The 26,411-nt window shown below is 41.8% G+C and overlaps 1 protein-coding gene across 1 annotated transcript in view; it reads left to right on the top strand.

The window, feature by feature from the left end:
- The first annotated feature begins 1,170 nt into the window (after nt 1–1,170).
- The window catches only part of ephb6 (eph receptor B6), a 30,382-nt gene continuing 5,141 nt past the window's right edge, over nt 1,171–26,411 (top strand). The window contains exons 1-8 of the mRNA XM_026370507.1: nt 1,171–1,313; nt 9,896–9,960; nt 14,379–14,651; nt 16,462–16,631; nt 16,722–17,017; nt 25,092–25,247; nt 25,592–25,863; nt 26,194–26,275. Coding sequence (XP_026226292.1) covers nt 1,208–1,313; nt 9,896–9,960; nt 14,379–14,651; nt 16,462–16,631; nt 16,722–17,017; nt 25,092–25,247; nt 25,592–25,863; nt 26,194–26,275 — 1,420 coding nt within the window. The 5' untranslated portion in view covers nt 1,171–1,207. The remainder of the gene's footprint in view (nt 1,314–9,895; nt 9,961–14,378; nt 14,652–16,461; nt 16,632–16,721; nt 17,018–25,091; nt 25,248–25,591; nt 25,864–26,193; nt 26,276–26,411) is intronic.

Here is a 26,411-nt window from a genome sequence, read left to right as displayed (position 1 = left end):
GCTTGATAGTTGAGTTATTAATTAATGAACACATTGTTCCAGGTCTAAAATATCATAGAAACCCATATTATTTAAGATGGAACATGTTCTGGCAGACCAGATAAATTGATTAATTCCCTACATTATGCCTGGAGAATTCAGATCCATCTCCCTCTTTAGCCTCTCCAGCCCAGGTCCCCAGAGTGCACAGCCCTGGGTGGGTAGCCCCTGGCTGGCTGGGAATTGGGCCATCTAACTGTGTCAAGGCAGCAAGCAACATCTCTCTGCAAGAGTCTACTGAAGTCTTAGTCATTGCAGTGAACTGGGGCATGAAAGCCCATCAACAAGCTGCAGTGCTGCCGTCTGACCAGCGAGTGGCGTGCACGGACCAGAGGGTTATACAGCTCTGTGTGTTTGCATGTTGTATGCGTGCATGTGTGCGTGTCTGGGTACTGTCTGGATGAGCAATTCTGGGAAGAGATGAGTGTGTCTGAGAGACAGAGGGGAGAGGACGGGGAGGAGGGGTGTTAGGAAGAGAGAGCACGAAGCCACATGAAGGATGGAGAGCATCCAAAAATGTGTCCAAATCACGATCATTTTCCTTAAAAGGTAGAGCCGAGAGAGGAAAAAGAAGTTGGGCACTCTCACATGCCACAGCTTGAGAAATACAAGTTAGCGCAGTGTCCAGACATGTGAGGGATGCCACAGTTTGCAGCACAGTCTGCCAGGCGGCCTCGTCGAAATTCGTGCAATTAGAAAAGAGCTGGGCCGGACATTGCCAGACATGTCTAGGCAGTTGTTTTAGAGACCAGACAAACTTGTTTATTAAATTTTCCACCTCTGTCACTTTCTCTTGCTGACTCTCCCTGGCTTTATGTCTCTGTCTTTGTTTCTCTCAAATAAAAAAGAACTCTCTTCCACTCACTCTTTCTGATCTCTTTCTCTCCTCCTGTCAACAATGTTTTGTTTACTTTGTCACTTGGCAGTGCACATATTGTATGTGCAGCTCTGTAAATATACTTCTACTTCCCTCATCCATTCATTCATCCACCCCCCCATCCCCTCTCTCTCTCTCTGTCTCTCTCTCTTTCTCTTTCTCAGATAAAGCTAGCAAGCAGACTCCACCTCCTCTCTCACCCCCCTCTCCAGCTCTGTCACACACACACACACATACACACTCATACACACAGACACACACTCACTCTATCTCCCTCTTTCCCTCTCTTTCATGCTCTCTCCCTCCCTCTCTCTCTGTCAGTGTCATTCTGTAGTGGAGATGTGGAGTGTCTTTCTGTCCCTCTGTCTGTTTTTCCAGCCTAATTCAGCTGAGGAAGGTAAGAACTAAACTTTTACTTGAATTTCTTCACGTTTAATCTCTGCTTGCACGTGCACATGTGTGGTGTAATGGATTTCTCATTATGTGCTTGTACTGAGCACACAAATGAAGGATGGACAATTAGTATGCTTCTTTAATAGCTCTTTAAGTATGTGGCTCTCGGGGAATTCTGGGCAATTTGACAGTGTGTGAAATTGTGGCACGGTAGACTGCAGCACCACGAGAAAGTTTAATTCATCTTTCATCATTTTTTTGGGGTCCGTCTCCAGCTTTGGAGCCCCTGAATAATTACCACCTTTACCCCCCTGCTCACGCCCTGTGCATGTTGTCTGTGTTCTGTATTGTGTTTCAGTGCATCTGTGTGTGTGAATATGCATGCACACGCTTGTGTGTGCCACTGTGGCACCACACCAGATAGGACTTTGTTGGCATGGAAGTGCCAGGTGCGTGCCGGGGCCTATCAAGCTCCTGCAACAAAGGAATATGGAAATAAGGAAAGGAACAGATGAATAATAAGTTGAATAACACATTTCTCTTTGACCATGGACTCTCTGAACCCCCTGTATCACTCATGGTCTCACAGATGTGACGGCCAAAGGCTCCTGCCTCCCTCCACTATTGTTGTCAGCGCCCCTTTCTCTGCACAGCCTTCTTCTTTTCTCTGCTTTTAAGTTTCAATCACACACTTTGTCCACATAGATGGAAATATTACATGTCTTGAAAGAGTGAGTGAGTAAGAAAGTGCATGTAAATGTGTGTGAGACAGAGACTGACAAGCTAAAATATATGTGTAGCTCCATCTATGAATTGTTCTGTCAGATGAAAGTGGGCTGACTTGAGACACCTGATAATAATGTGATGACTCAAACTGCTTTTATACAGTGTGTGTGTGTGAGAGAGTGTGTGAGTGTGAGTGTGCCTGTGTGTTTGTACATAATTTGTGACTGTGTGTGTAGTTATAGGTGCAAGCATGCTTTAGCGTCTGCCTATACATAGCTCCTGCTTCTAAATCCTGTGCCCAAACACTTGAGGGGGTTTCAGCAGTCGGCACGCAATTACATTCAAAGTAGGAGCTGCACGGCGGAGAGAGCCACACCTGTTCATGCTCATCTTCCATTGGCTTTACTTTACTGAGAGGTGTGTGTCAGTAATAGCCTGTAACAGAGATAACATATATGTGCGCCTCATGCCACATATTCGAGCTGCGTCTGTAACAGATGGCCTGGACTAAGATGAGACAGAATGGCAGAGAGGAAGAGAGCCTGCACAGTGTTACTGGCCTACTGACTCGAATTGAAATAGAGCTCCCAGTAATACAGTATTAACCCAATAGCATGGATGTGCATGTAAATCCACATAAAATAAAACGCTGTGTTATGTCACAAAGGGAGGATTTGGCGTCTGCCTCTGCTTTGATCGCAGTAAACGACATGTCTGTCTGGACTAACTGGCTGTGACTGCCTGTTAAGTGATATATTTACTGTCTGTATTTCTTTTGTTAATTATCTGTCTATGGCGTCTGTTGTATTTCCGTGTTCCTACCGCTAAAAAAACTTATTTTACTGTCAATTTCTTGCAACTGTACATTTAACAGTTTGTTTATTTAAGTGCAGGTGAACCACAGAGTTCGTGAGTGACAGGGTATTTGAATTATCACTCAAGTGTGTCTAAGTGTTGATGCCTTCAGTTGCATGCATTGTTGATGTGAAGCCACATGGTTGGCTTCTAAATTGTTGAATCTGTGTAGAGGATTGCGTGCAGAGTGGATTAACACACCACACTGAAGGGGAAGCCTACGCAGGAGACACACCTGATGCCCTTCTAGCTCTTCTCGTTATGGATGAATGGAGCTGCTGATGCTCACTCTGCATATGCAGAAAATAACCCCAGCTCATTATGTCTTACTTTAAAAAGGTAGTCTTATCTATTTTTGACTAGGGCAACAGTCTGCATCAACTGTAGCGTAAAATCGATATACTGTACTCTATATGCTGTACAATTTAAATCTGAATAGCTATTTCTGTATAAAAGTTCAGTCATTTAAAATAGCTTTCAAGGCACAGACCTGTATGTAAAATTTGGAGGTGCTTGTACTTCATATTTCTATTTTAGCTGTAGCTACTTTTGAGATGAAGATTTTATGCTGAAAAAGCATCACAAAACAAACCGTATTGTTTTGTTAAATATTAAACCAGGTGGCTGGACTCTTTGCTACTCGTCAAACTGCAGATGTCAGACGTCTCTTCTTAAATTGTAAGAAGTAAGATTAGCATATAAAATAAAAGTCAGTAAACTGAATGAAATTTTAAGCAGCATCACTCACTCACATTCCCACAGGTTTACTGTGTCTTATGTGCCTTTAGATGGGGCCCACGCATCCAAAGGCACAGATGAATAGTACTGATGAACCAGAACTAAAGATGTCATTTATATGTCATATATAATAATACATATAATCAGTCATATTTATTAAGAGGTTTAAGTACTTACTTTAAGTACTTTTTGCGGCTAATGGACATTGAAAATGGAGTATTGAGTTGTTGCTCTAAATTAAGTGTGATTTCACTGGTTATCTGAAAAACACCAGGCTGGATAAACTTAGCACTTCAAGGTCATCTGGGCCATCTTTCCTGGCTCTAACTGAGTATTAATTAGGAAGATTACTATCCCCATCTTAGGTGTAATAAGCTGGTTTTTCAGGACATGATAAATTAGAGAAAGTGATGAGAAAATAAATGGCGTGCTTGTCACAGTGGGAATGCAGCAGGACAGATGCCACTAACAGCCCTGAAAAGCTTCCTGCGCTCACCCCTCTGCCCTGCATGTGCAGCGAGCTGCACAATAAAAGAAACCACATGCTGGTGGGAAGTGGATGGCGCAGCCTCCCCATCACTGACACTACAACACTTAACTGTGACCAGACGTTATTTTTAGCCGTGTTTTTGCATGTAATTTTAAAAAGCTGCATAATTTTCAGTGGCTGTTGAGGCCACTAATGACATTAGGGCGCTTTTCGTCAAATGAATCACACATCTGCCATTTGTGGTATGAGAGGGTGAAGCCCTTGGGCGGATGCGAGCCAAGACTCTCTGCTTTCAGTCAGTCAGTGTCGTGGCAGATAGCGTCACAGATAATACGCCTGTGCGGACAGGCAATGAGTTAGAGCCAAAATGTAACCGAAAGATGAACGAGTGGTATGGGCTGCTGACACACTGGAATGTAGTTGGCAGTGTTGAATTTCACATTGAAGCTGCACTTGGCAGTTTGCATGTTGGCAATGCCCCGATGAGGTGAGAGCTACATTTGATTGTTGAGAAGTGACACAGTGACATTACAGGGAAATATCTCTTCTCAGATTTACATTCCTTCGTCTTAGAGGATGATGTTGAGGGTGGAGATGATAATGAAAACATGTTTCCAGTGTTATGTTGCTCAGGTGATGAGTCCAGAGAAAAGTTTTACATTTTGCTCATTGGTTTTGATTCTTCATTTACAAATCAAGTACAAATCTCCACATTTGAACACAAACATATGTATTTCCTATTCAAACAGGCTCAGCACTTCAGTTTTAAAGCATCTGAAGGGCGTTGAGATGCAGCCTGGTGGTTTTAGTGAATGTGAGTATGTGTGTGTACTGAATACTTTGAGAACCAGCTTCTTCTGGGGCCAAACAAAAGATTTTTGTAGTCGTGTGGAGACGAGGAATGTTGTAACAAAAGAGCTAAAGGCTTAACTAGTGTGTTCTCATTTTAATCACACAGTTTTGTAATTATGAGTTATGAGATTTTCAGCAGAGATGTACAGTATGTATACTGTACATAGTTAAGAATATATGTGCTTTTGCCACCTCTGAAAGGATCCAACATGAACACCCACTTCATGCTGTGATGAACTAAGTATATAGAGGTAAGGAAGGGTTTGAACTTCTCTTCCGACCTATCTTACTTTTTTATGGCTCGCAATCAAAAAAGGAGCTGTTTTTTGTGATGTGTTCTTCTACCTTTGCCTGTTGCTGCCTGTTCAGCAACTCAGTGCAGATGTTGCTTTGTCATCTAACCTGGCTTAAGTGCTGTTTGTTGCAGCTGCACTTTCATTCAGTTTATCCACCAGAGAGTTTTTGATAACTCCCTTTGACATGTGTATGCTTATTTCTGGAATCACGTTAATCCCCCTCTTTCCTTGCTCCTCCACCCTCCTACCTCTGCTCCCGCTCTGTCTTGGCGTATCACTCTCTCGTTGTGGTTGTTTGTAATGACTGACTGTCTGTGCGTGGGAGCATCTGGAGTGTATAAAGAATGGGTGGAGATGGGTGGATGAGTGGACAAAAGACAAAACATGACCGCTGCTCAGAATGCTTGCAGGCACTGTGGAAATTTTTTTGTGAGAACGTGTGTGTGTATGTGCATGTGTGTGTGTTCCTGTACCTTGTTGTTGCTGTACTTGCTGGCTAACAGAATCTGTGTACTCTTTGCAGCTGCATTTACTTTGGTGTTAAGGCATATTAGACACTAACACCCCCACGCCCCTCTAGTCTGTGTTAATGTTAACACCGAAATTCTTTGCTGAGTGTCAGGAGAGGCTCTGTTGCCTGAGAAGTGTGCTGTAAAGTAGCATACATCTCCCGTCAAGGAGGCGTGATGTGAACGACAGCACTACACTTAGTGCTGGAGAGTGTTGGTGCATGCATGGCCACACAGCGAGGCAAAGTGTTGGGCAAAGAAAAATGGATGGAGGGAGCGTAGAGAGGGTCACTCAGCTGAAGTGAGCACTCCAGCGGCCGAGACGACAGTCATCAACTAATGCAGGTCACCTCTGCACAACAGAAAAGAGCATTTACACCCACACCAGCGAGAGAAAGAGAGGGGAGAAGCGTGAAAGAAGGACGTTTATATGCACAAACACAATCCTATCATCCTCTTCTGATTCCTGTTTCATAATCCTGCCTTTCTATTCTATTGTCTCCTCTTTTTTTTATCAGAGATCTTCCTAGGTAAACAGCAGATCTAGCATCAATAATGGAGTAGAGCGTATCTCCTTATTTAACATACAGAGATGTCTACCCTGCTGTCACTTTTCAGATGAATAATACACATATGCAGAGAGGGAGAAGATGAGTGGGACAAGGGACAAGATGGAGGTAGAAAAAGGTCTGAGGTATTGAGTAAAGTGCGTAAAAGACCGGAGTGGAGCAGAAAGATGTGACAGACATGGCATGCATTAAAGCAGCACTCAGGTCCAGATTGTAGAGTCAGCACTTCTCCAAACTGCTGGGGACAAACTTTGAGTGTCTCGGCCTGAGATGGACCAATAACAGGGATGCTATGGTGTTTTGTGTGCATAGAGGGGTTGTCTGAGAGTTAAATAAAGGGGCTTTTACTGCCAAGTGGACCTGCCAGTAAATGTCCCTCTCTTTTGTTCAACATTGTCTTGCACACACACAAGCTCAAGTCTTGATGCCTCAGCTCGAGCTAATCCTTGAAAGGTGTGTGTATCACGGCACTCAACGCTTATCTTAGGATGTCGTAGTGAATTATTCAACATGCTAATGAGACATGCATGAAGCACTTTGAACACTCCTCCCTGTAATCCTCATGTTCAGGTTTGCCCCGAAAAGAAGCAGAGGTGACGTGAGGACCTGTGGTCCCCAAGGCCCCACGACAAGAAGCTAAATAGTAGAGGCATAAATATTAATGTCAAAATAGTTTGCTATATTTTATTTATGCATGACTCTGCCTTGGAGCAGAGGGTTAATTAAATTTGGAATGACAAGTTCCCAGCATTTGTGGGTGTGTTTGTTTCTTATCTGATGTAAATGGGATAGTGCTTAATGAGGTCAGAATATGTGGCATTCGAGAGCATGTGCTTCATGTATGACATCACCACCTAGATTTAACTAAGAAAATAAGTAGGAGCCTCCCATTGGACAATTTCTGCATGGATGATTATTTTTCAGCTGGCAACAAGTTATTAAACCTTAATCGATGAAGTCAGTAGCTTCTCTTTATTTAAACAACCATGTCTGAAGACACATCCTGTGGTCGTGGAATATATGTTAATCTGTTTCAGAAAGGTCACATTATTGATGCATCAAGCAAAGAAAACATCTAAAGAGATTGACGAAACTACTAAAAGTGGGTTGGGATGAGTTCAGATTTATCCTGTTTCAAAGTGATGGGCGCATCAGGGTAAGAAGAGCGGCAGACAAAGTGATGCACCCATCATACCTAGTGCCTACTGTACAAGCCTGTGGGGGCAGTGCTATGATCTGGGGAAAGAGTGGTTCAGGGAGCATGACACATCATTTTCACACATGGATTGGACACCACAGAGTACAGACCTTAACTCTATTGAGAAATGGTCTGAGACCTTATTCAGCGGTCCAACTCTCCCATCATCAAAGAAATAATAGAGTTTGTGACTTTTATTTTGGACGGGCAGTGTACAATGAATGAATCAATGGGCAGTTTCAGTGTCATCACGCATTTTGAAGCTTTCATGCTTAAAAGTGAAGCACTATACAATATGTGTACTACTTCAGTAGCATCATTAAACAAAGCAGAAAGGCGTGGCGCTAATGGAAATTGTGAAAGCATATAGACTTCCTGGCTTGGTGGATTAAGTCCTTTCCAGTTGATTTTATCCCGATCAGCTCTCAAATTCCAGCATCCAATCTGTCCAGACGTACTCTGCACCAAAAAAAAAATGTATTTTTTTGCCAGTGGCTCATTATAATCCCTTTCTGTCAAGGTCCATTTGTATCTTTTTCTTGACACGATTCATATCAAACCAAATTCCTGGAGGTATTCCACTGAAAACGTGTGAATTTAGTAAAATTGACATAAAGACAAGCTAGTGGGTGAAATCAGATAGGCAGACTGGAGGGGAAGATTAAAAGAAAAAAAGATCAGGGAAGTGAATGATTGGAGGACAGAATTGCAGTGTCTCCATCTGTGGGTATAATCCTAAAAAAATCTGTTTACAGCGCAGACAGAGAACAGAGGACAGAGGTGATTCATGTCATAAACCACAAACTATATCGGTTTCTTACCTGACTGACTCAGACAGACAGACAGGGGATTCAGTGTGTGCACAAGCATGCACACCTGAGGAATAAAAATGTATCACCGGTGTTTTTGGTGAGACAGGGCACCTTTTGAAATCCTATCCTGTGTCTGTGGCTATTATGTAGATAATATTTTTCAGTTGCTCTTTGTCTGGTTTTTAGAGAGAGAGAGAGAGAGAGAGAGAGAGAGAGAGAGAGAGAGAGAGAGAGAGAGAATTCCTTTTCTCTGTTGAACAATTGTGTGAGATGAAATGGAAACGATGAAAAGCATAAAGAAATATAAGCCACAAGATAAAGAATTTATTTGTAAATAGAGATGAATGGCCTACACCTCCCACGATGCTTTGTGTGTCTATGTGTCTGCAGCCCTTCAGGTGATTCGTGTTGTGTTTGATGAAATCAGTCACTGTATATTTTTCCCTATAATCTCCATCTGTGCGAACATCCAAACCTGAAGTCAGATTTTTTTTTTTCCACCTCTGTGTCCACGACAAATTTTGGCCTCTGTTCAGTCTGTGGCTCCTCAACAGAACCGGGTGCAGACTGTGGCAGACTGGAGGAACAGCAGCCACCACAGTTTTGGAATACTAATGGAAAATTCAAGAGCTTCAGTTTTGTGTGGGAAGCTGCCATGTGTCACTTTGTGTGAGTGTGTGTGTATGTGTGTGTGTCTGTGTGTGTGTGTCTGTGTGTGTGTGCCACTCTGTGTGTGATTTCTTTACAAGCTTGCATTTTAAAGCACTTAAACCTAAAAGCTAATTATGGGAAAATATATTCACATAAAAACATAAAATCCACACACTTCTAATGCTTTTTCAGTGTATATCAGATGAAACGACCAAATGTCTGTTCAAACCTGATTCAAAAGAGAATCAAACAATGAACATATCGCCCCCCCTCCACAGAATGACTGTTCCACTTGCAAAAAGCATCAGCTTGCTGAGTTTGAACACAATGTGACACTAACTGTCTGTGGCCTTTTAAAGTTGGAAAATGTGACCTTTAATCACGATGCCACATCAGGTCAATCAGTTTAATTTTTTTAAACACTAGAACATTGTGCCAAAATGCATCAACCATCAGAATCAGTTATGAGGTTTGACAGATGTACACAGCTGGATCCCTTCCTGGTTTTATTGCACAGGGGAAAAACATCAAATGCTAGACCTGGACCTACAGACTGTGGGTCGGCTGCCCACTGGTTGTGGTTTTTAATAAAAGGAAGAAAGAGTATTTGATTGTAAAAGTTCTACAAGTACAAAGAATACTTCACAAATTCCTTCTCAGCTTCAGCATCACTGGAGCAGCTCCATGTTTTAGCCTTTGACAGTATCGCACAGTCTGCAGTTTTCAAGACTTGAGAAAATATCTCATGCCTACAAATTCGGTTTCACAGTCTTTTCTCTGTTTTTTAACACTCGCTCGGTTTTAACTCCTGAAAAACAATTAATAGCATTGATTTGAAGATCTTGTTTGTATGTATGTTCTCATTCTTTTAATCTTTCTTTATTTCTCAGTGATGCTGCTGGACACAACAGAGTCTACCTCCGAGCTGGGCTGGACCACCTATCCAGACACAGGGGTAAGCAAGGAGCCCAGCGTCAATGTGTTTTCCAGCTGGTGGAGCATTAAAGCGGTCATGGTATGGAGGCCAATTAAACGTTATACACATGTTGTATGTGTAGGGTTATAATCACACTGTTTGTTGGGCTTTGTGGTTTAACTCCAATGAAGGATTAAACACTGAAACACATTTAAGTGTCCTGGAAGGTAACTGGTGGTAAAGTTTATGTGTAACAACATAAAAACACAGTTTTCTTTGTCTATATTCTTGCACATATGTCCAATCTCTTTAAGTCTGTTTTAAACACAGCCAATACAACTACTGAAATCAAGCATCAGACCAGCAGAATCAACTTTGCAATCTGCTGCATTGCCAAGGCTGCATTGATTGCAGTGATAAAAAAACACACAGCAGGCTTCCACAGAAGAACTCAGCCCGGAGATCAGGAATAATAATTTTAAAGGTTTATGTTTAGCGATTGGGTTAAGGTCTGCGCCATTATTTTGCCAAATGTCTGGCATCTGACATTGATTGGTGGAGCTTCTGGCAGGTGGCACTGAGTCTGGGACTAAGCACTGTCCCACCTTCCCTTTTAAGACAGCCTTGAAGGTGTAAGTGCCTCCGCAATTTTTTCCCATTGGTCTTTACAGTGTGTTTTCAACCATGATGAGATTGCTGTGATTGAACCATAGATCTGCCATTCTTGAGCTGCTTTTCATTTAAGGCTGTTGCGTCGCCTTGAGCTGAGTAAATATGTGTGTGTATGTGTGTGTGTGTGTGTGTGTGTGTGTGTGTGTGTGTGTGTGTGTATTAGGGTTACATGTATTAGTGCATGTGTGTCCTTGCGTGACTGTGCTTGGGTCAACTCCCGGGTCAGTTAAATTCATTCATCTGTGAGTGATCGTGGCTCAGTTCTAATATGGCTCATAATTACACATAGACTGTCCTCATTGCCGTCATCTTTGTCATGTGCTTGTTCTTGTTTCCATGCTAGAAAACCTTATTTCTCACACCAGTATCGTTCTTTATCCCTATTCATGCAGGTGTACATCACACTGTGCATGCAACGAGTCAACAATTACACATGTTGGCAGCTCCAGAAGGACCAAATGGATGTGCAGTAGCTTCAAACAAACATCTGGAAGGCATACACACTTACATCAAGCCTTTTATCTAACCTTACGCTAAACTTTTGCTTAACACACTGTCATTATCACCCCCGTCTGGCCGCCAGTGTGGGGCCATAATTGTACACAATGCTGGATTAATTAGGGCCTCACGTGTGTTGGGACTTTGTGAACCGCGGTGGCAGCTGCTAATAGGAGGCCATCCATTTGTGTGTGAGTGTGCACGTGTGTGTGCGCATACAAGCCGAGCATTTGCATGATTTTTTTTTTTTCTTCATAGTCCCTGGATGAGAAGTGCTTCTGAGATGGAGATATGGTTATTTGACCTGGGGCATCAAGCTGAGAAAAGTAGAAAGACAGACCAAGAGAGGGGGAGAGAAAGAGGGATGCTTTGTATGTGTGTGTGTGAGTGTGTGTGTGTGTGTTTTCTTTTTAACCCTTTCATCCCTTTTCTCTTCACATCCCATCTTTTCTTTTGCTTTAGGCTCTGTGGAGATTTTTTTTACTGCAGTCTCCTCCTGCTTCTTCTTTCTCTCTTCTCACCATCTTTCCCTTCTTTTACTGACGTGTTTGTCTCTCGGCCTCGCTCTCTCCCTCCTTATATCTTTCCTTTGCCCTTCACAGTCCCAGTGCCACTTGGTCTCTGCCTCATATTCTTCCTTTTATCCTCAACTCAATCTCCACTCTGTCCCTCATTTCCCCTCAGTGTCAAACCAGCAGAGACTCTCAATTTCCAACAATAGTTGTGTGGGTGGTGTAGTCTTTGCTTTTTTCCTTGCCTTATTTCCACTCACTGTTCCTCCATTGTGTGTGTGCACATGCATATGTATTGGAGGATATAAGCATGCCTTTCTCTGCTCCTACAGTATGTGCAAGTGTGTGTCCACAGTTGTGCCCAAGGCCCTGCCCCTCCCTGTCCTCTGACACTACAGAGATTGCGTGGCATTTCGGTTCAAATTAAATCATGAAGATGAGTTGTCCCTATTTTTTTTTCTTTTCAATGGTTCATCCATCCCTCCTACCAAATATGACTTTTTTTTTTTTACTGTCTTTCTTCACGTGGGATGGAGAAAACGAGATAAACGAAATAGGGAAGGGAGAGGGTAGAAGGACGTGGGTGTTTTGGGGTCAGATAACAAATGAAAGCAGTGGGGTTTTTTTTCCAAAGGTAGAATTGCAAACTGCATGCAATGCTACACACAGATACCAGCGGCTCCCTTCTCTAAGTTCCTGCCTTTTGCCACGTGGTCAGGGTTTTTATTGTAGCCGACACACTTCACACACTTCACACAATAATGCATCATTTTTGTTTACTATTTTCCCACCCTTTCTCTCTCCCCATTCTCCATCTGCATCCCTCCGCCCCACTATGAGCTCTCTGTTGTCCCTTCTGTCTGATTCCACTCTTTCCCATGTCTGACAGAGAGAGAATCACAGCCTGTGATGGAGATAACTGCCCTCAGCACCTCACGCTGCCTATCTGTTCACTTAGCATTCTTCCATTTGGGCCGACTATGTATGAATGCACTCTATCGTGTGTGATACTGCAAGGATTTCTGTTGATTCTGGCTGTCAGAATCACACAGGGAAAGAGACATGACCATGCGGAGATCCTCAAAAATGCACTAACAGAGAAGCACACACACACACCAAATGCACCCTGATAGGGTGTCAGGACCTTTTGTCCTCTTGCTATTGTTGCAGACAGAATAGTCATGATGAGGCCTAATACATAATTCCTCAGTGTTACAACAGAAAAGGCCCAGCTTGTCACTCAGGGCTACACAGGCTTAAAGCAGAGGCTTTTCATCCTTGGAGGCAGTGTACTGTATAATTGGTGAAACTAAACCCTTTGCCTTCATTTACATTTTGACTGATCTGACAGAGTTTCATTCAGACCCATGTCTCCGGGCTCACGCCTTTCTTCATGAAGGTACAAATGGAGTAAATCCATTAGTGCATCTACAAGTATTCAAATTCCCTAAAATGTGACAAAATCTGCTTCTTTTATTGCAACAACAGCTACCACAAGTCAGATATACGAGTGTCTGCCACCTGCCACATGGGAACAAATTGTCCACAGGCAAATGCAAAACAAATGCAAAAGATAAACTGAATATGTGTCATTATATGTCACATTATGAGACAGGATATTTATTATTTGTATACATTATGATACCCCTGAAACTAAATAAATTGAAAAATGGCAACATAACATTGTTTTTACTGTCTTAACCTGCCTTCTTTCTCACTTGTTGTTGTATCTTGTCACACAAACTGCTTTGTGTGTATTTCTGCCTCTGTGGCAATACAATGCTGCGTGTTCAAAGGTTTGAAAAACACATTTCACATATTCAATATCAGCATGTCTTTTCAGAAAAGTGTCTTTGTTGCTCCGGACATACTGTGAAGAACATTTTGCACTGGAGGAAAAGTCCATTTGTCAAACCCTGACAATATTTTCTGTGTATTATCCAGAGTAATTGGGACATCATGTCTTTTTTTAGTTCTGGTGATGGCAGTGTTGATAGTTGTTAGTTATTCAGTCTACACTTTGTTACTTTGGTCCACACTGAAATGTTTCAACCATCCCAACTTGTAGATTAATTGTTTTAATTGTTTAAATTTAAACTTATGCTCTGGTTGTCAAGAGGATTTATCGCAATGGTTTTGGTTATTCCCTGACTTTCCTCATCACAGTTAACGTTTTATTTGTCAACATCATAAAGTCAAATTTTTTATCTGTCCACACACAGTACAACAAAATCAGTTGTACTTTGTGTGGCAACATATATCTCAGAGATAGAAAACTCAAGACCAAAGCAGAATGTTTTATAGTCAAGGGGTTTTCCCTATTATTTGTTATCTAAATGACTATATGATACGCTAAGAATGAGAACATGCATGAATGAATTATGTCTGTTCATTAGAGTTTGTCTGCAACACTTGAAATGTGTTATGCTCTAAGTGTTAAGCACAAGTGGTTTAATTAACAATCATTGATCACCTCATTAGGCAAATGGAAAACCATGGAGAACAAGGACATACAGATGACCTACATTACTGGGGACAGTAACAAACAACTGTGTTATATCAGGAGGGTTAAGATGTCAAACAGCAGTGGGTGATTTTAGAAAAGACAGGACGCACACATCAACAACGTCAGCAGTGTGAACTGTGAACAAACCTCAAACTACAATTTTAACAGTTTACACATTGATGATTCTACAGTATGCTGCTTGGGGTCATGTTTCTCTTTTACAAAATTGAGTTTACACAAGTTTATAATATTGTTTCTGTCTCTCTCAGTGGGATGAAGTCAGCGTCCTGGACGACCGGGGGAAGCTCATACGAACCTTTGAGGTCTGCAATGTCAACCAAAACACCCGTCTGCAGGACAACTGGCTGGCCACACCTTTTCTGTACCGCCACTCGGCTCCACGGGTGTTTGTCACATTACGTTTCTCTGTGCGTGACTGTGCCAGCCTGCGATCACCGTCACCCACCTGCAGAGAGACTCTCACTCTGTACTACAAACAGGCCGACTCCCAGAGGGAACTGGAGAGGACCTGGGTAGCTGAGGTGAGGCAGAAGAACAGCAATGTGCCATGCAGCTTCATTTGATAGGTTAACCAAGTTTTGTTAGCATGTGATATCTGACACCCTGTCTGGCTCAGTTCACACCTTCTGTTTAGCCTCCAATGGATCAGTATCATTGATCAATATCATCACTATCAGATCACTGCTATGCATTTATACTTTTATGAAAGCTACAATTGAGGATGCATACACAGACACATTCTACAATTGTGCACTACTAAACATGGTGGGAGCACAGTATGTGGTATGTGGAACCACTTTACAGGAACAGTGTAAAGGATGTAGAAATAAACAGCGCACCATCGATGTGTGAAATGAGTAGGTGACGTTTTTGCAAAGTACAATGTCCAGAGTGGAAGTACAGTTAGTGCAGTTGCACTGTGGACAGTACTGCGGACTGCAGATTCTTAGGCAGCCCTTACACTTCATATAGAGTCTGACCCGTCCCTCACACACTTGCGTGGTGACAGATGCAGAAAATAGGAGGCTCCTTGCTATGTTCCTCTCAAATATTTTAAGCAGGCAGATAAAGTAGTTGAGTAGATACCGTTTATATCTTTACTAGATAGATACTAATTTTTAATGATACAACTCAATTTAGATTGAGACTAGAAAATACTTTCAGGTATTATTAATTAAAGCTGGAGCAACCCAGTTCACATTATTGGTGCTCAGGTATGTGTACCAGATTTATTATTAATTTTCCTCCTACACCCAGAGAATTAGTAAACAGGCAAATTGGAAATTTTAAATGTTTGAGAACTAATCTCCAATGAAGCGGCACTGAATTAATTAATTCCTTTGTTGTTTTACAGATGCTTAAAGCAAACGGCCTACAGGCGGAAGCCGAGTAAAATTAAAATGTCATTGTTGTTACGTTAATGTTACACTAAAACAGTACAACCTCTCATCACCTCATGACAAGGAGTAATTGTATAATCACTGTGATTATTGTTTTGCTTGCCAAGAAGAGCTACTGAGATTGACGACTTCCTCAGACCACACCGCTGTGAAGCACATGCTATGGTTTACAGAATGCAAAAATGTGCTGCTGTGGTCCCCAGAAATGTCACTTCTCTCCCACTAATTACAACTTTAAGGCATAGAATAAATGAATGTGACCATTTTACACCCATTGCAGTAAATTCTCGTGTTGCCAGCGAAGCAGTTGCCATCGTTTTTAGTGACTAAATCTGATACTGACTGTCCAAAGTCAGTTATGTTTATTTATCTATTATTTATTTATTTCTGTATTTAGTTTTGAGTCTGAACTGCCTTGTGCCTACATACTCAGTCAGAGTCTCTGTAGGAGGGATCCAATATTTGTACAGATGAATGCGTTTCTCCTTAGGGAAAGGAGATGCTTTTTAAATAAGCAAATCAACGCCTGATGAGGAATCAGACGAGAGTCACAGATAAGCAGGAAGCAGTGCAGCACTAAAAGTCTTTGCAGGGACTTGAGCACGAACCCCCACTGGGACTTGCAGACTGCAGCTCTAAGTCATTTTCTCCTGTCACTAAACAACTTGTTCCTGGGGAAAAAAAACATACAGCAGAACTCAGCTTGTCTGTCATTTTATGACTTTCACTCTCATTTCTGTTTTTTTGTTTTGACTTAATGCACTGTATGTGTTCAGTTTTCTTTATTCGTCTGTCAACCAACTTATTTTAACATCTATAATTTCGTCTTGTTTACTTCTGTCCTCCCTGTCAACCACATGTCTCCGTGGTATTTAGTTTTCTCTTGACCAATCATTATCTTTCTCTCCACTGTCTGTTGTCCATTCTGCAGCCATCCAGCAGTGAGAAAGAGACCAGGGAGGGCTGGGTGAAGATTGACACCATTGCAGCTGATAAGAGTTTTTCCAAGGTGGAGCCAAGTTCACCTCACCAGTACCAACCCAACAGATACAGCCGAATTAACGTCAAGACGCGCAGCTTTGCCCCTCTCACACGCAATGGGTAATCACCACTGTACCACACATTGTAGTCCATGTTTTACTAACATCACTACTCCCAGTGGTCTAACTGCATTATAACCTGTTGTCACAGATTCGTTCTGGCTATCGTCGACAGTGGAGCTTGTGTTTCCCTCATGGGTGTGTCTATCTTCTACCGGCGCTGTCCAGCCACCAGCCTCTACTTGGCATCCTACCCTGCGACTCCCTCAGGGGCCGAGCCAACTGCCTTAGTGCCTGTGACTGGGACGTGCGTCCCCCACAGTAAAACACAGGGAGGCACACCCCCTCGTATGCACTGCAATGCTGAAGGGGAGTGGATGGTACCTGTTGGAGGATGTGTGTGCGATGAAGGCTACGAGCCGAACCTTAATGGATCCGCCTGCTTGGGTGAGTCTGGGGAACCCTGTCAGTGTACTGATTAGGTTGATGGGCCTTTTAATCTTGTTAGACATCCTCTTTGTAGTGTTGCAGGTGTTTGTGAGAGACAGACTTTTAGTTCCTCACACACATTATGACGACTTTCAAACACACTTAACACAATTCAAAGGAATAATACAATTCAATCTTATTTGTATAACACCAATTCACACCAGAAGTCATCTCAAGGCACCTACAGTGGAAGGTTTAAGACCTTACAGAGTATAACTGTATAAAAATGATATAGAAAACTCAACAATCCCATTTGAGCAGAAGAATAGTGGCTTTTAATTTTTATTTGCTAGATGCATCTATTTTACACAAGCAGAGTGAACAGGAATAGTTCATTTTGCTGCATCCGCACCCAGTGGGTGAGACAAAGAGTGCATTTTGTGAATGACATGGGCAGACTTGTTGTGCATACACAGGTCATTACAGGTAAAGTATGCATCTTTGTTACATGTTTAAGACCTGTTTAAATATCTACAATTATTTAAAAAACTCTAATGCTCAGCATTCTGTGTTGACTCCCCTTTACATACTAAATGAATTTCTTTTTAGGAGAACTGATTTAAATTAAAATGTCCATGGATTGTTGATCAGTCTTAAGTTTTAAGTCAATCTTTCTGTCAGCTTTCTTTCTGGTTTTTCCTGAGATAAGTACTGTCTGGATCAATACTGAAAAGAGCTGCTGTCACTCTGACTGTGTTTGATGTAGAGACTAAAAGAAATCGAGGATAGGCAGGTCAGGTCAGGTCAGGATGCCACGAGAAGCACAGAGATTGTGCCTTGTAGTGCATTTTATGGTGATGTAACTTTGCATGTACTGTTTGCCAGTGTTACAGAAGCGTTAGCAGGGAAATACAGTATTTTATCGATAATTCAATGTTCATCTGTCACGAAATGAAGACGAAGAGTAGAGAAGAGGAGGGGGAGGGAGATATATTTATAAAAGCTCACAGCTGACAGCCAGCCAGACCGTACTGAGGTCAGCAATTGCAAAACAGGTCAAAAGCGTTCACAGTTCTTGAAGTGGGTGTAAGTGGGGGAGAAAAAAGAAGTTGAAAAAATTTGAGAGATGTCCAGACGGACAGGGAGGGATACAGGAAGAGAGCCAGAGGAGGGAACGAGGAAAAGAGGCAGAGAGCCACAGTGAGAGGGATGTGACACATTTAGGTCATGGCGATGTAATGGCCACTCGTCTGTGAACATGTGACAGAAACCACAGGGGGAGGGAGGGGTGGTGGAGAGAAAATAGGGAGAGTGAAAGATCGGCGGATGCAAGTTAATGACTTTAAGAACTGAGTAGGCAAAAAATGTTTGAGGGTGTGAAGGGAAAACAGTGGCTTGTGTGACTCTGTGTGAATACCTTGCTGTGATGCTGATACACTGTGTTTTCTGTCCACACATGTCGGAGCACAGTAAAATCTAGGGTTACGGTAACAGAAAACACTACCAGGCATTTCAATGGCCATAATTGCTCAGTCCCCTCACATGGGGGCCCTCAAAGTCTAACTAACTCCAGCACAATTAATCTCCCAATCATGCCAAGTCAGCTGTGAAATTCTGTTCATGCTCTTTTGCTTTACATCTGCACTCAGCCCTCCACTTGTGTTTGTCTGCGTTTGATTGATATTTACTGACAAATCACCCCTCGAAACTGCTCAGCTGCCAGAGCAAAGGTTCGTAGCGACTTGTCCATGAGTGATCTTAATACATGCTGCCCACGCTGCTCTGGCTTTTTGTTCTAAGTCTCATTTGATTATGTTTTGTTGATCACTTCACTGACTAATGATGTGAACTGGCATCATTTCATTGTTCCCTGACTCCCTGAAAATGCTAAAAGAGGCAGATGGTTAACTGGCGATTCAGTCGTGAAGAATTATTTACTGTAGCCGGTTTGTGTTCTCACCAGAAAGTGGAGCACCAAACCTTTTCCACTTTTACACCTCGTACATTTTGTTCTTGAATTTAGCACCAAAGACATTTAATAACGCACAAAGTGAGCAAAATGATAGGTCTTACTGCACTGAATGTATGTATTGGTTGGAAGCTGTAATTAGAGACACCACAGTCTGCAAAATGTTCTTTATTTCTGGTACGGGCATGTAGAACACCACTGAGGAAGAAAAACACTTTATCAAGAAGTTATCTGACATGTATTCACAGTTATTGCAAGTTTTGGTGCATTGTCATCACCGTGTGTGTCATTTACCACATCGTTTTCACATGTCTCCTTTCATTATTACCCTTTGAGGGCAAATTGTAATGTGCTCATTCAATTTTCCACCATATGACATAAATGCATAAGGCTACTGGTTATTTGTCTAAATCACTGGAATGTAATTCTGTTTGCTAGAATGTAAATCTGTTTTCCATGGGACAATACTACTCTCAGCATTACTTTGTCCCCTTAAGCAAGACATAATTTTAAAGGATAAATAAGCGTCTCCTAGTCCCTCATGTGAAAATGAATATCAGTGTGATAAATTATTACCTTGAACTACACACAGCTCTAATAGCTTTCTATTTTTAGCTTCGATGTGTGTCTTTATTTATGAAAGTGGTTTATTATGAATCTCAAAGAGAAAAAAATAAGGTCATGAGCATTACATTTATTTGGCATTAACTTTTTAACTTTTTGTCCAAAGAGACATTTTTTTCAGCAGTGACAGTGCCACAGCTTTATGGGTGGCAATTAGTTTAGTGTGTGTGTGTGTGTGTGTGTGTGTGTGTGTGTGTGTGTGTGTGTGTTTGATCCAGAATAAAATACTTTCTACAAGGAAGGTAAGAAAAAAAAGAGCAAACACAGCTACTGTGTACTCTGTAAGTTAAGGAAATGAACTACTTCTTCATGTGTAGAGTGGCGGCTGCAGAGCACAACACACATAGTAAGTGGTGAATGCAACAAAACCACAGAAAAACAGCGTCACAGAGGCCAAATACTGACAACATGTTTGTATCCATGGTCTTTGTGTGAATGCAGCATCAGCCTTTTTTGCCTAAGCACAAGGAAAGGAAATTTAACATTTACATTTGAAGAAAGTTCTGTGTGTGTGTACCTAGTAAGAAGCTAAATAAGAGCATAAGGCCCATAAAAAAAGTTTACTTTGTCTTTATACTTTATCTTTCTCATATCTGTCTTCCACTATAAGATCAAACCAAAGATTTAAAACATTTAAAATTGACTAATAGTGACAACAACAGGAGAAATCTTTACAGTTGCCTGTTAATCTACTACAATATTATCATGCTGAAGTTAGACTCAACAAAACATTACAGCACTATTTGGACTGATGTAGGCAGCTGAAACATCAAATGCTCACAAAAGCATATCTGGCATTTTGTAACGATAGACATTAAAAGATCATTTGTCCATTACTCATGAAGCTGTTTATCTCAGCAAGTCTGAAAAATATTCTTTTGTAAAATCACTGTGACATTCAAAGCTCATTTTTTGGGTTAAACTTGCCTTCAGTCTTTTGTGAAATGGAAAGGACAAAGGACAAGCAGCAGATGTCTGCTGTTATTTTATTATCCTGCCAAACAAGAGAGATGTTTTTCTCCTTTGACATTTGGCTCCCACAAGAGAGGCGTGGAGGTAAAGAGCTCAGGCGGAAACATGACTGAGCGTGAGACACAATTACACCTGTTCAGCCAAACATGAAACAGTTGTAGTTTTGGCCTTTTTGTTCTAGTGCAAGCTGGCCGAACATAACCCTCGGACTGCTCTGGAATATTAAGCCGCTGTTGACGATCTAAAGCAAGGATTTGCACAAATGCTCAAGTTGGCTTTTAATTTATTTAAGCTCATGTTGGTGTATTTAGTGGCATGCTGTGTTCTGACAGTGAAATATTCAGCATGTCAGATTGTCCCGATGTGTCACCCAGAACACTCCCTCTTAGCGCAGACACATCCTCTAACTATCCCGAGGCTTATTGTGGTGGGAAACAAGAACATTTGGCCAGAGGATGAGGAAAAAGTGCACGCATGATATTGAGTGTGACGAGTGACTCTGGTCCTAAAAAGACACGTTTCACCAAACAGCGTGGGATGGGATGGGATTTGTTTTGTCTCTTCTTTCGGATTTAACAGTTCCAGTTTTATTCATCACTACTGTCACCACCTTAAAGAGGACTCTAATTACCAGTGTTACAATTCAAATGCTTTTTAAATCTATTAATAAAAGTCCAGCTTTATGAGACGCAGTACTGACTGTTGGCTGGACGTCACTGTGAGGGCGCAGCTTGGCCTGAACCACATCTCCTCAGTGATCTGTGGAGGAACTTAATTTAGCACATTGAACCTTCAGTGCAAGTAGTGCACCAAGAGTGATGAAGGGTTGGCACTTTTTAATCAAGTTCTAATTAAGCCATGAGGTTTTGAAATCCAGGACAGTGGCCAGGATTTTAAAAGTAAGGTCATCAATCCAAATTACAAACTAATTCTTTGTAGGATGGTTGAATTCTGAAGCTGCTTCTAGGAATATAATGTATATAATGTTTATCACAAGGCTTACAGACACTCACTACTAGATTTCAGACTTGCCTTGTGTATTTTGTCTGTCATTGCTGAATGAAACCTCTCCCTCATGTCCTTATAATCCCCAAATTCACAGAAACAATGCTGAGATCATGATCTCTGTGTGCTCAGTGCAGCCAGTGTTGAATCCATTTGTAGGTATCATGATGATGAGGTATGATTTTTCAACAAAAGGTGAATACTGCTCATCCCAGCCCCCACTAGGCCAGGGCAGAACAAAAGAAAGAAATGTTCTCCACCTTGAAAATTACAAACTCTCAAGTGTTTAATGAGTCAGCCAAACATTAATGTGAAAGAAAATCAGCCTCTATAAACACATAAAATTGGCCATCCACCTACACTTAGGTTAATTTCCATTATATAATCTCCAAATTGTTCAAATCTCAGCCTCCATTTTCACCACAGTAGTTGTGAAAAGCTACATGTTCATGTGAGATGATTTCACCAAAGGATAATCTGCTTTTACATACGGCGGTGTGCAGTTAGAGCTTATATGAAAATGGACAATATTAGAGCACATATGACTCAGTGTTTGCCTGTTTCCAGGCTGCATCGAACAACAGAATGTAGAGAAAACGAAGGGTGGAGGGAGGCAGCGAAAGGCATTTACAGTTGGAACTGTGTGTACCCATCTCTCCTGTTGTGTGGTCGCATCTGTGACCGAGCTTATGTGTTTTTGTGTGTCTGAAGGAGAAAGAGAGAGAGAGAGAGAGAGAGACAGAGAGAGATTATGCTGGGAGCCAAAAGAGAGAATGAGTACATGAAAAAACGAGAGGACGAGAGAGAAATTGGGTCAGCGATGTACATGCCAAAGTGTTACGTTAGCACCAAATTACTCACCTCATTGTTGTTTTTTCCTGTTTCTTTTGATCCCTTTATAGTTTAATTTAAATTTTCAACTGTACTTTTTTTTTTTGTTCTAATCATTTGTTCGTGATTAAATTTTCTTTGCGTGTAACCGTTGCAGCGCCAATCCTTTTATTTTGTCTGTTGCAAAAGTGAATGTAGTGAGTATATTAAAAAATGTGGAAGATGACGATAAACAAATGACAATACTGGTTATTGATAATGTTAGTTTAAACATATTTGCTAATATCGTATCTTCCAACTATTTTCTTTCTCAAGCCCAAAGCAATGTATACTATTTTTGTTATGGCCAACAAGCAGCCCAAAACCTGTAGACACAGTTTATAATCTATGGTTCTATCTTGATTATCCTGTATATATAGTGGATAGTAGTTATTTTCCCACAATGTTAAAATTACTTAATAAATTCAGTGTAATGAGTCATTGTATCTGTCATTGTACTGTATCTGTCTGTTGGTTTACTGTAACTCCTCTGTTCTCTTTAATTCCCGAGGTGAACTGCAGTCAAAGTACGTGTCTGTTAACGGTCTACTTTATATCTGGTGGATAGACTGAAGAGGGGGAGGGAAGGGTTGGGTGGTGGGGGGGGTTGCAGAGCAAGCCAGAGGCCAGAGGTCTTTCATTGTCATTGGATGCTGTAGTGAGGAGGAAGGGGATGTGGAGGTGGAAGGGTGGAGGATGAGCTGTTCCTTGTAACAGCCTGACAAATTCATGTTTCGCGTCAGAGTCGTAAGAGAACACGTCCGGTAATGTGCAGCCTGGACATAAAAGATGGAGGGAGCTGCATTTCCTTCTCTGTCTCTATTGTGACTCTGCTGCTGTCTTTCCTCCTTCGTTCCTCATTTTTCACCTATCATCTCGTCCTCATATGTATAATCTTACTCTTCATCCTACAGCTGTCCTGGGCAGCCCACATCCATGTTCACTTCTTGTGTTTTTCTAGTTCATTTTTCCCTCTGTGATCTTTCAGCATCCTTTTTCCTCTCTGTGCGTCTTCTTCACACCTGTTTGAAAGCAAAGTCAGCTTTCTGAAACAAGTGAGAACACAGAAAGCCTTTTATCCTTTCGTTCTTTCCCTCTTTCACATCCTTACCTTCGTTTTCTTCTGCTTCCACACAAACCCCAACACCCTCACGCAGCCACACATAAATAAAAAATGTCAAATTCAAGGACCGTTCTAAACAAGGTTATATAAAAAGGTCAGAGGTTCGCTCCTTCTGACTATAAACAACAAACAAAGTCCTCTCTCTCTCTCTCTCATCTTGCACGTTAACACTACTTAGAAACATATGATAGGGTCAGGTGTGACTTATCAGCTGTGTCAAAACCCCATGACAACATACATGTACTGAACAAGTACCCTACAGAGGGACCTCTTTTTGAATGACTCAACTTTTATTTGACGCTGCTTAAGGCATTCACACAAATACAACGTTAAAAAGGCAGCAGACCAACCCAAAGGCAATATGCTCAACGCTCTCATGGTCCTACTCAGATTGTGCAGTCGTGGCTCTGGCAGGCGCAGCATGAAATGTGTGTCACTTTGACCTCTGTGCTCAGCTGTCCTGCTGTTGACATTAACAACTGGCACATTTCACAGATTTTCCATCATAAAACACACATGTTCAGCATCCTGTAGGTTCAAATGGTGTTTTAAATGTGTGTGTGTGTGTGCTCGAGAGAGGGAGAATAAATTGATTTGATATGTTTGTTATAGTGTTAAATTCTCAGTATGACATCACTTTACTTACGTGGCACCAAAAGAAGGCTGGTAATTGCCAGAAAAGCTGTAGCTGTGGCATGTGACTACAATGAACTCTGCTTTGCACGGCGTCCTTCTCCCTGCTCCTTCACACTACACCTTTCCCTTCAACCATATATATCTGTGTCAATACAATTATATGCAGGTCAGGCAGATATAGCTGTTCTTCTCTGATTGGTTAAAAGGGTGAGCACTCACAGTTTTGTGTACCATACTGTGAAGTGTTACAGTGTTTGTTTTTCTTTTGGGACAAATGTATTGGGAACAGACAATTTAGAGTCACACAGGTTACATAATATATTCACTGCACCGTTTCCTGTACAACTCTCCAATAACAGCACAATGACCAGCATCCACTCAGTGGTGTAAGTCCACTCAATGCTCCCACCTTGTGATCAAAGTCAGAAATAATGCATGAGACTGGCAGCACATTCCCAATACACTATATGTTTTTCTTAGATAACCAAACAGTGGAAAAACAAAACAATGTGAATTTACATATTGGGTAAATTGGGTAGTGGGAAATTATATATTATTAAATTTTACCACCCAGTTAGACATCTTTTAAAATAGGTCACTTCCTCTGTAAACATAACTAAATCACTGTGCTGCAAAAACCCAATAACAAACAACAAGCGGCTCAGTTTCAAATGAACTTTTGACTCAAAGGGAACCACAAACCGAGCTGAAGTTGAAGCATTAAAAATAGTTTCTGCTGTTAGACTGTGTCCAGCTCTGAGCAGACTGAAACAAAAGTAGAAAATGGATTTCACTCATGGTGAAGATTCTCTCAAAGGGAGCAAACGTTTGATTTATTCTATAATATATAAATAAGCCTAAACCTTGCTGTGTATCTTTTGGTATCTCTGCAGCCTGTCCAGTGGGCTACTTCAAGTCACTTTCAGGCTCCGTTCCCTGCTCGATGTGTCCGTCCAACAGCAGAACAAGCCAGGAGGGATCGAGTGTGTGTGAATGTCGTAGCGGCTTTTACCGGGCGGCCAACGATGCCAACTCCTCTGCTTGCACAAGTGAGCTTTGTCTGTTTGTTTGTTTATGCCTGGCTCTCGGGGAGGTGTTCAGGGGGCCTCAGTGGAGTCATTTGTCATTTACTCAGACTGCGAAAGCTGAGACGAACAGCCAGTGACCAAAATCCAGCCTCTTTCTTTTTTTATCAGAATAAAACGGTAATTTAATTGCAACAGCTAAATCTATTTGGTTTGTTTTTACACACTAAAGAGAGAAACTCTTTTTTATAATGTCTTCTCATTACAAATTCCTTGTGAGAAAGTAGTTTCTGCTTCCATCCAGGTGTCCACAACTTACATTATGTATGTCAACCCTCTCCTATTCTGTCTCCCTTTGCCCCAACCAGCTCCTCCATCTGCGCCGGTCTCTCTGACCTGGGAGTATGAGAGTGGCGATGGTGGGGTGTCCTTAAGATGGCGTCCTCCAGCGGACATGGGTGGCCGCAGTGAAGTGTGGTATGGGGTGGTTTGTCGCATCTGCCCCTCACCTACCTTCACCAACCCAGCATCATGCTCCTGGTGTGGGGAGGGTGTCACCTTCAGCCCCTCCAAGACAAACCTAAAACAAACCAAGGTCACGCTCAACAACCTGCTGACCAGAGTCACTTATCTCATACAGGTACTGTTGTATCTGTGAATGTTGGAGGTTGTTTGAAAATGAATTTCTGTAAACAGCTACAGCTTTCTTGGAGCCTCAGAGGAGGCAGGTCCTCCAAGATGCCTGTATGCTGTACGACAGGAAAAGTAAATTTATCTAGCAACATTTATTATTTACTGTAACTTGGCCTAGTTCAACTAAATCATAGCTTCCCATTAACTGGTGTTTCTTGATTTGCCAACACGATTGCATGTCAGGCTTTGTTTCTCAAACACACAAGTGTGTTACAAAAGTAAACACGCTTTTAAAAAAAAACCTTTTCATGTCACGTCTTTTCATGCTTATTGACAGGTGCAAGCCATGAATGAGGTGTCAGCTTTGAGTCCTTTTGCAGCTCGATACACAAGCATCAATTTCACTACGAGCCAGTCAGGTGAGCGCGGGACAGAGAGGATGGAAAAAGACGAGATGAAAGAGGAAGAGATGCTCTGATGATAGATGCTGTGTTTGTGCGTTTGTGTGCGTCAGCCTGGGTTTTCTCTCCCCCTCGCTCCATCTCTGTCTCACTC

Source organism: Anabas testudineus, chromosome 16 (genome assembly GCF_900324465.2).
Source record: "Anabas testudineus chromosome 16, fAnaTes1.2, whole genome shotgun sequence".
In the NCBI taxonomy this organism is placed as follows: domain Eukaryota; kingdom Metazoa; phylum Chordata; class Actinopteri; order Anabantiformes; family Anabantidae; genus Anabas; species Anabas testudineus.
This window is presented reverse-complemented; position numbering and strand designations above follow the sequence as displayed.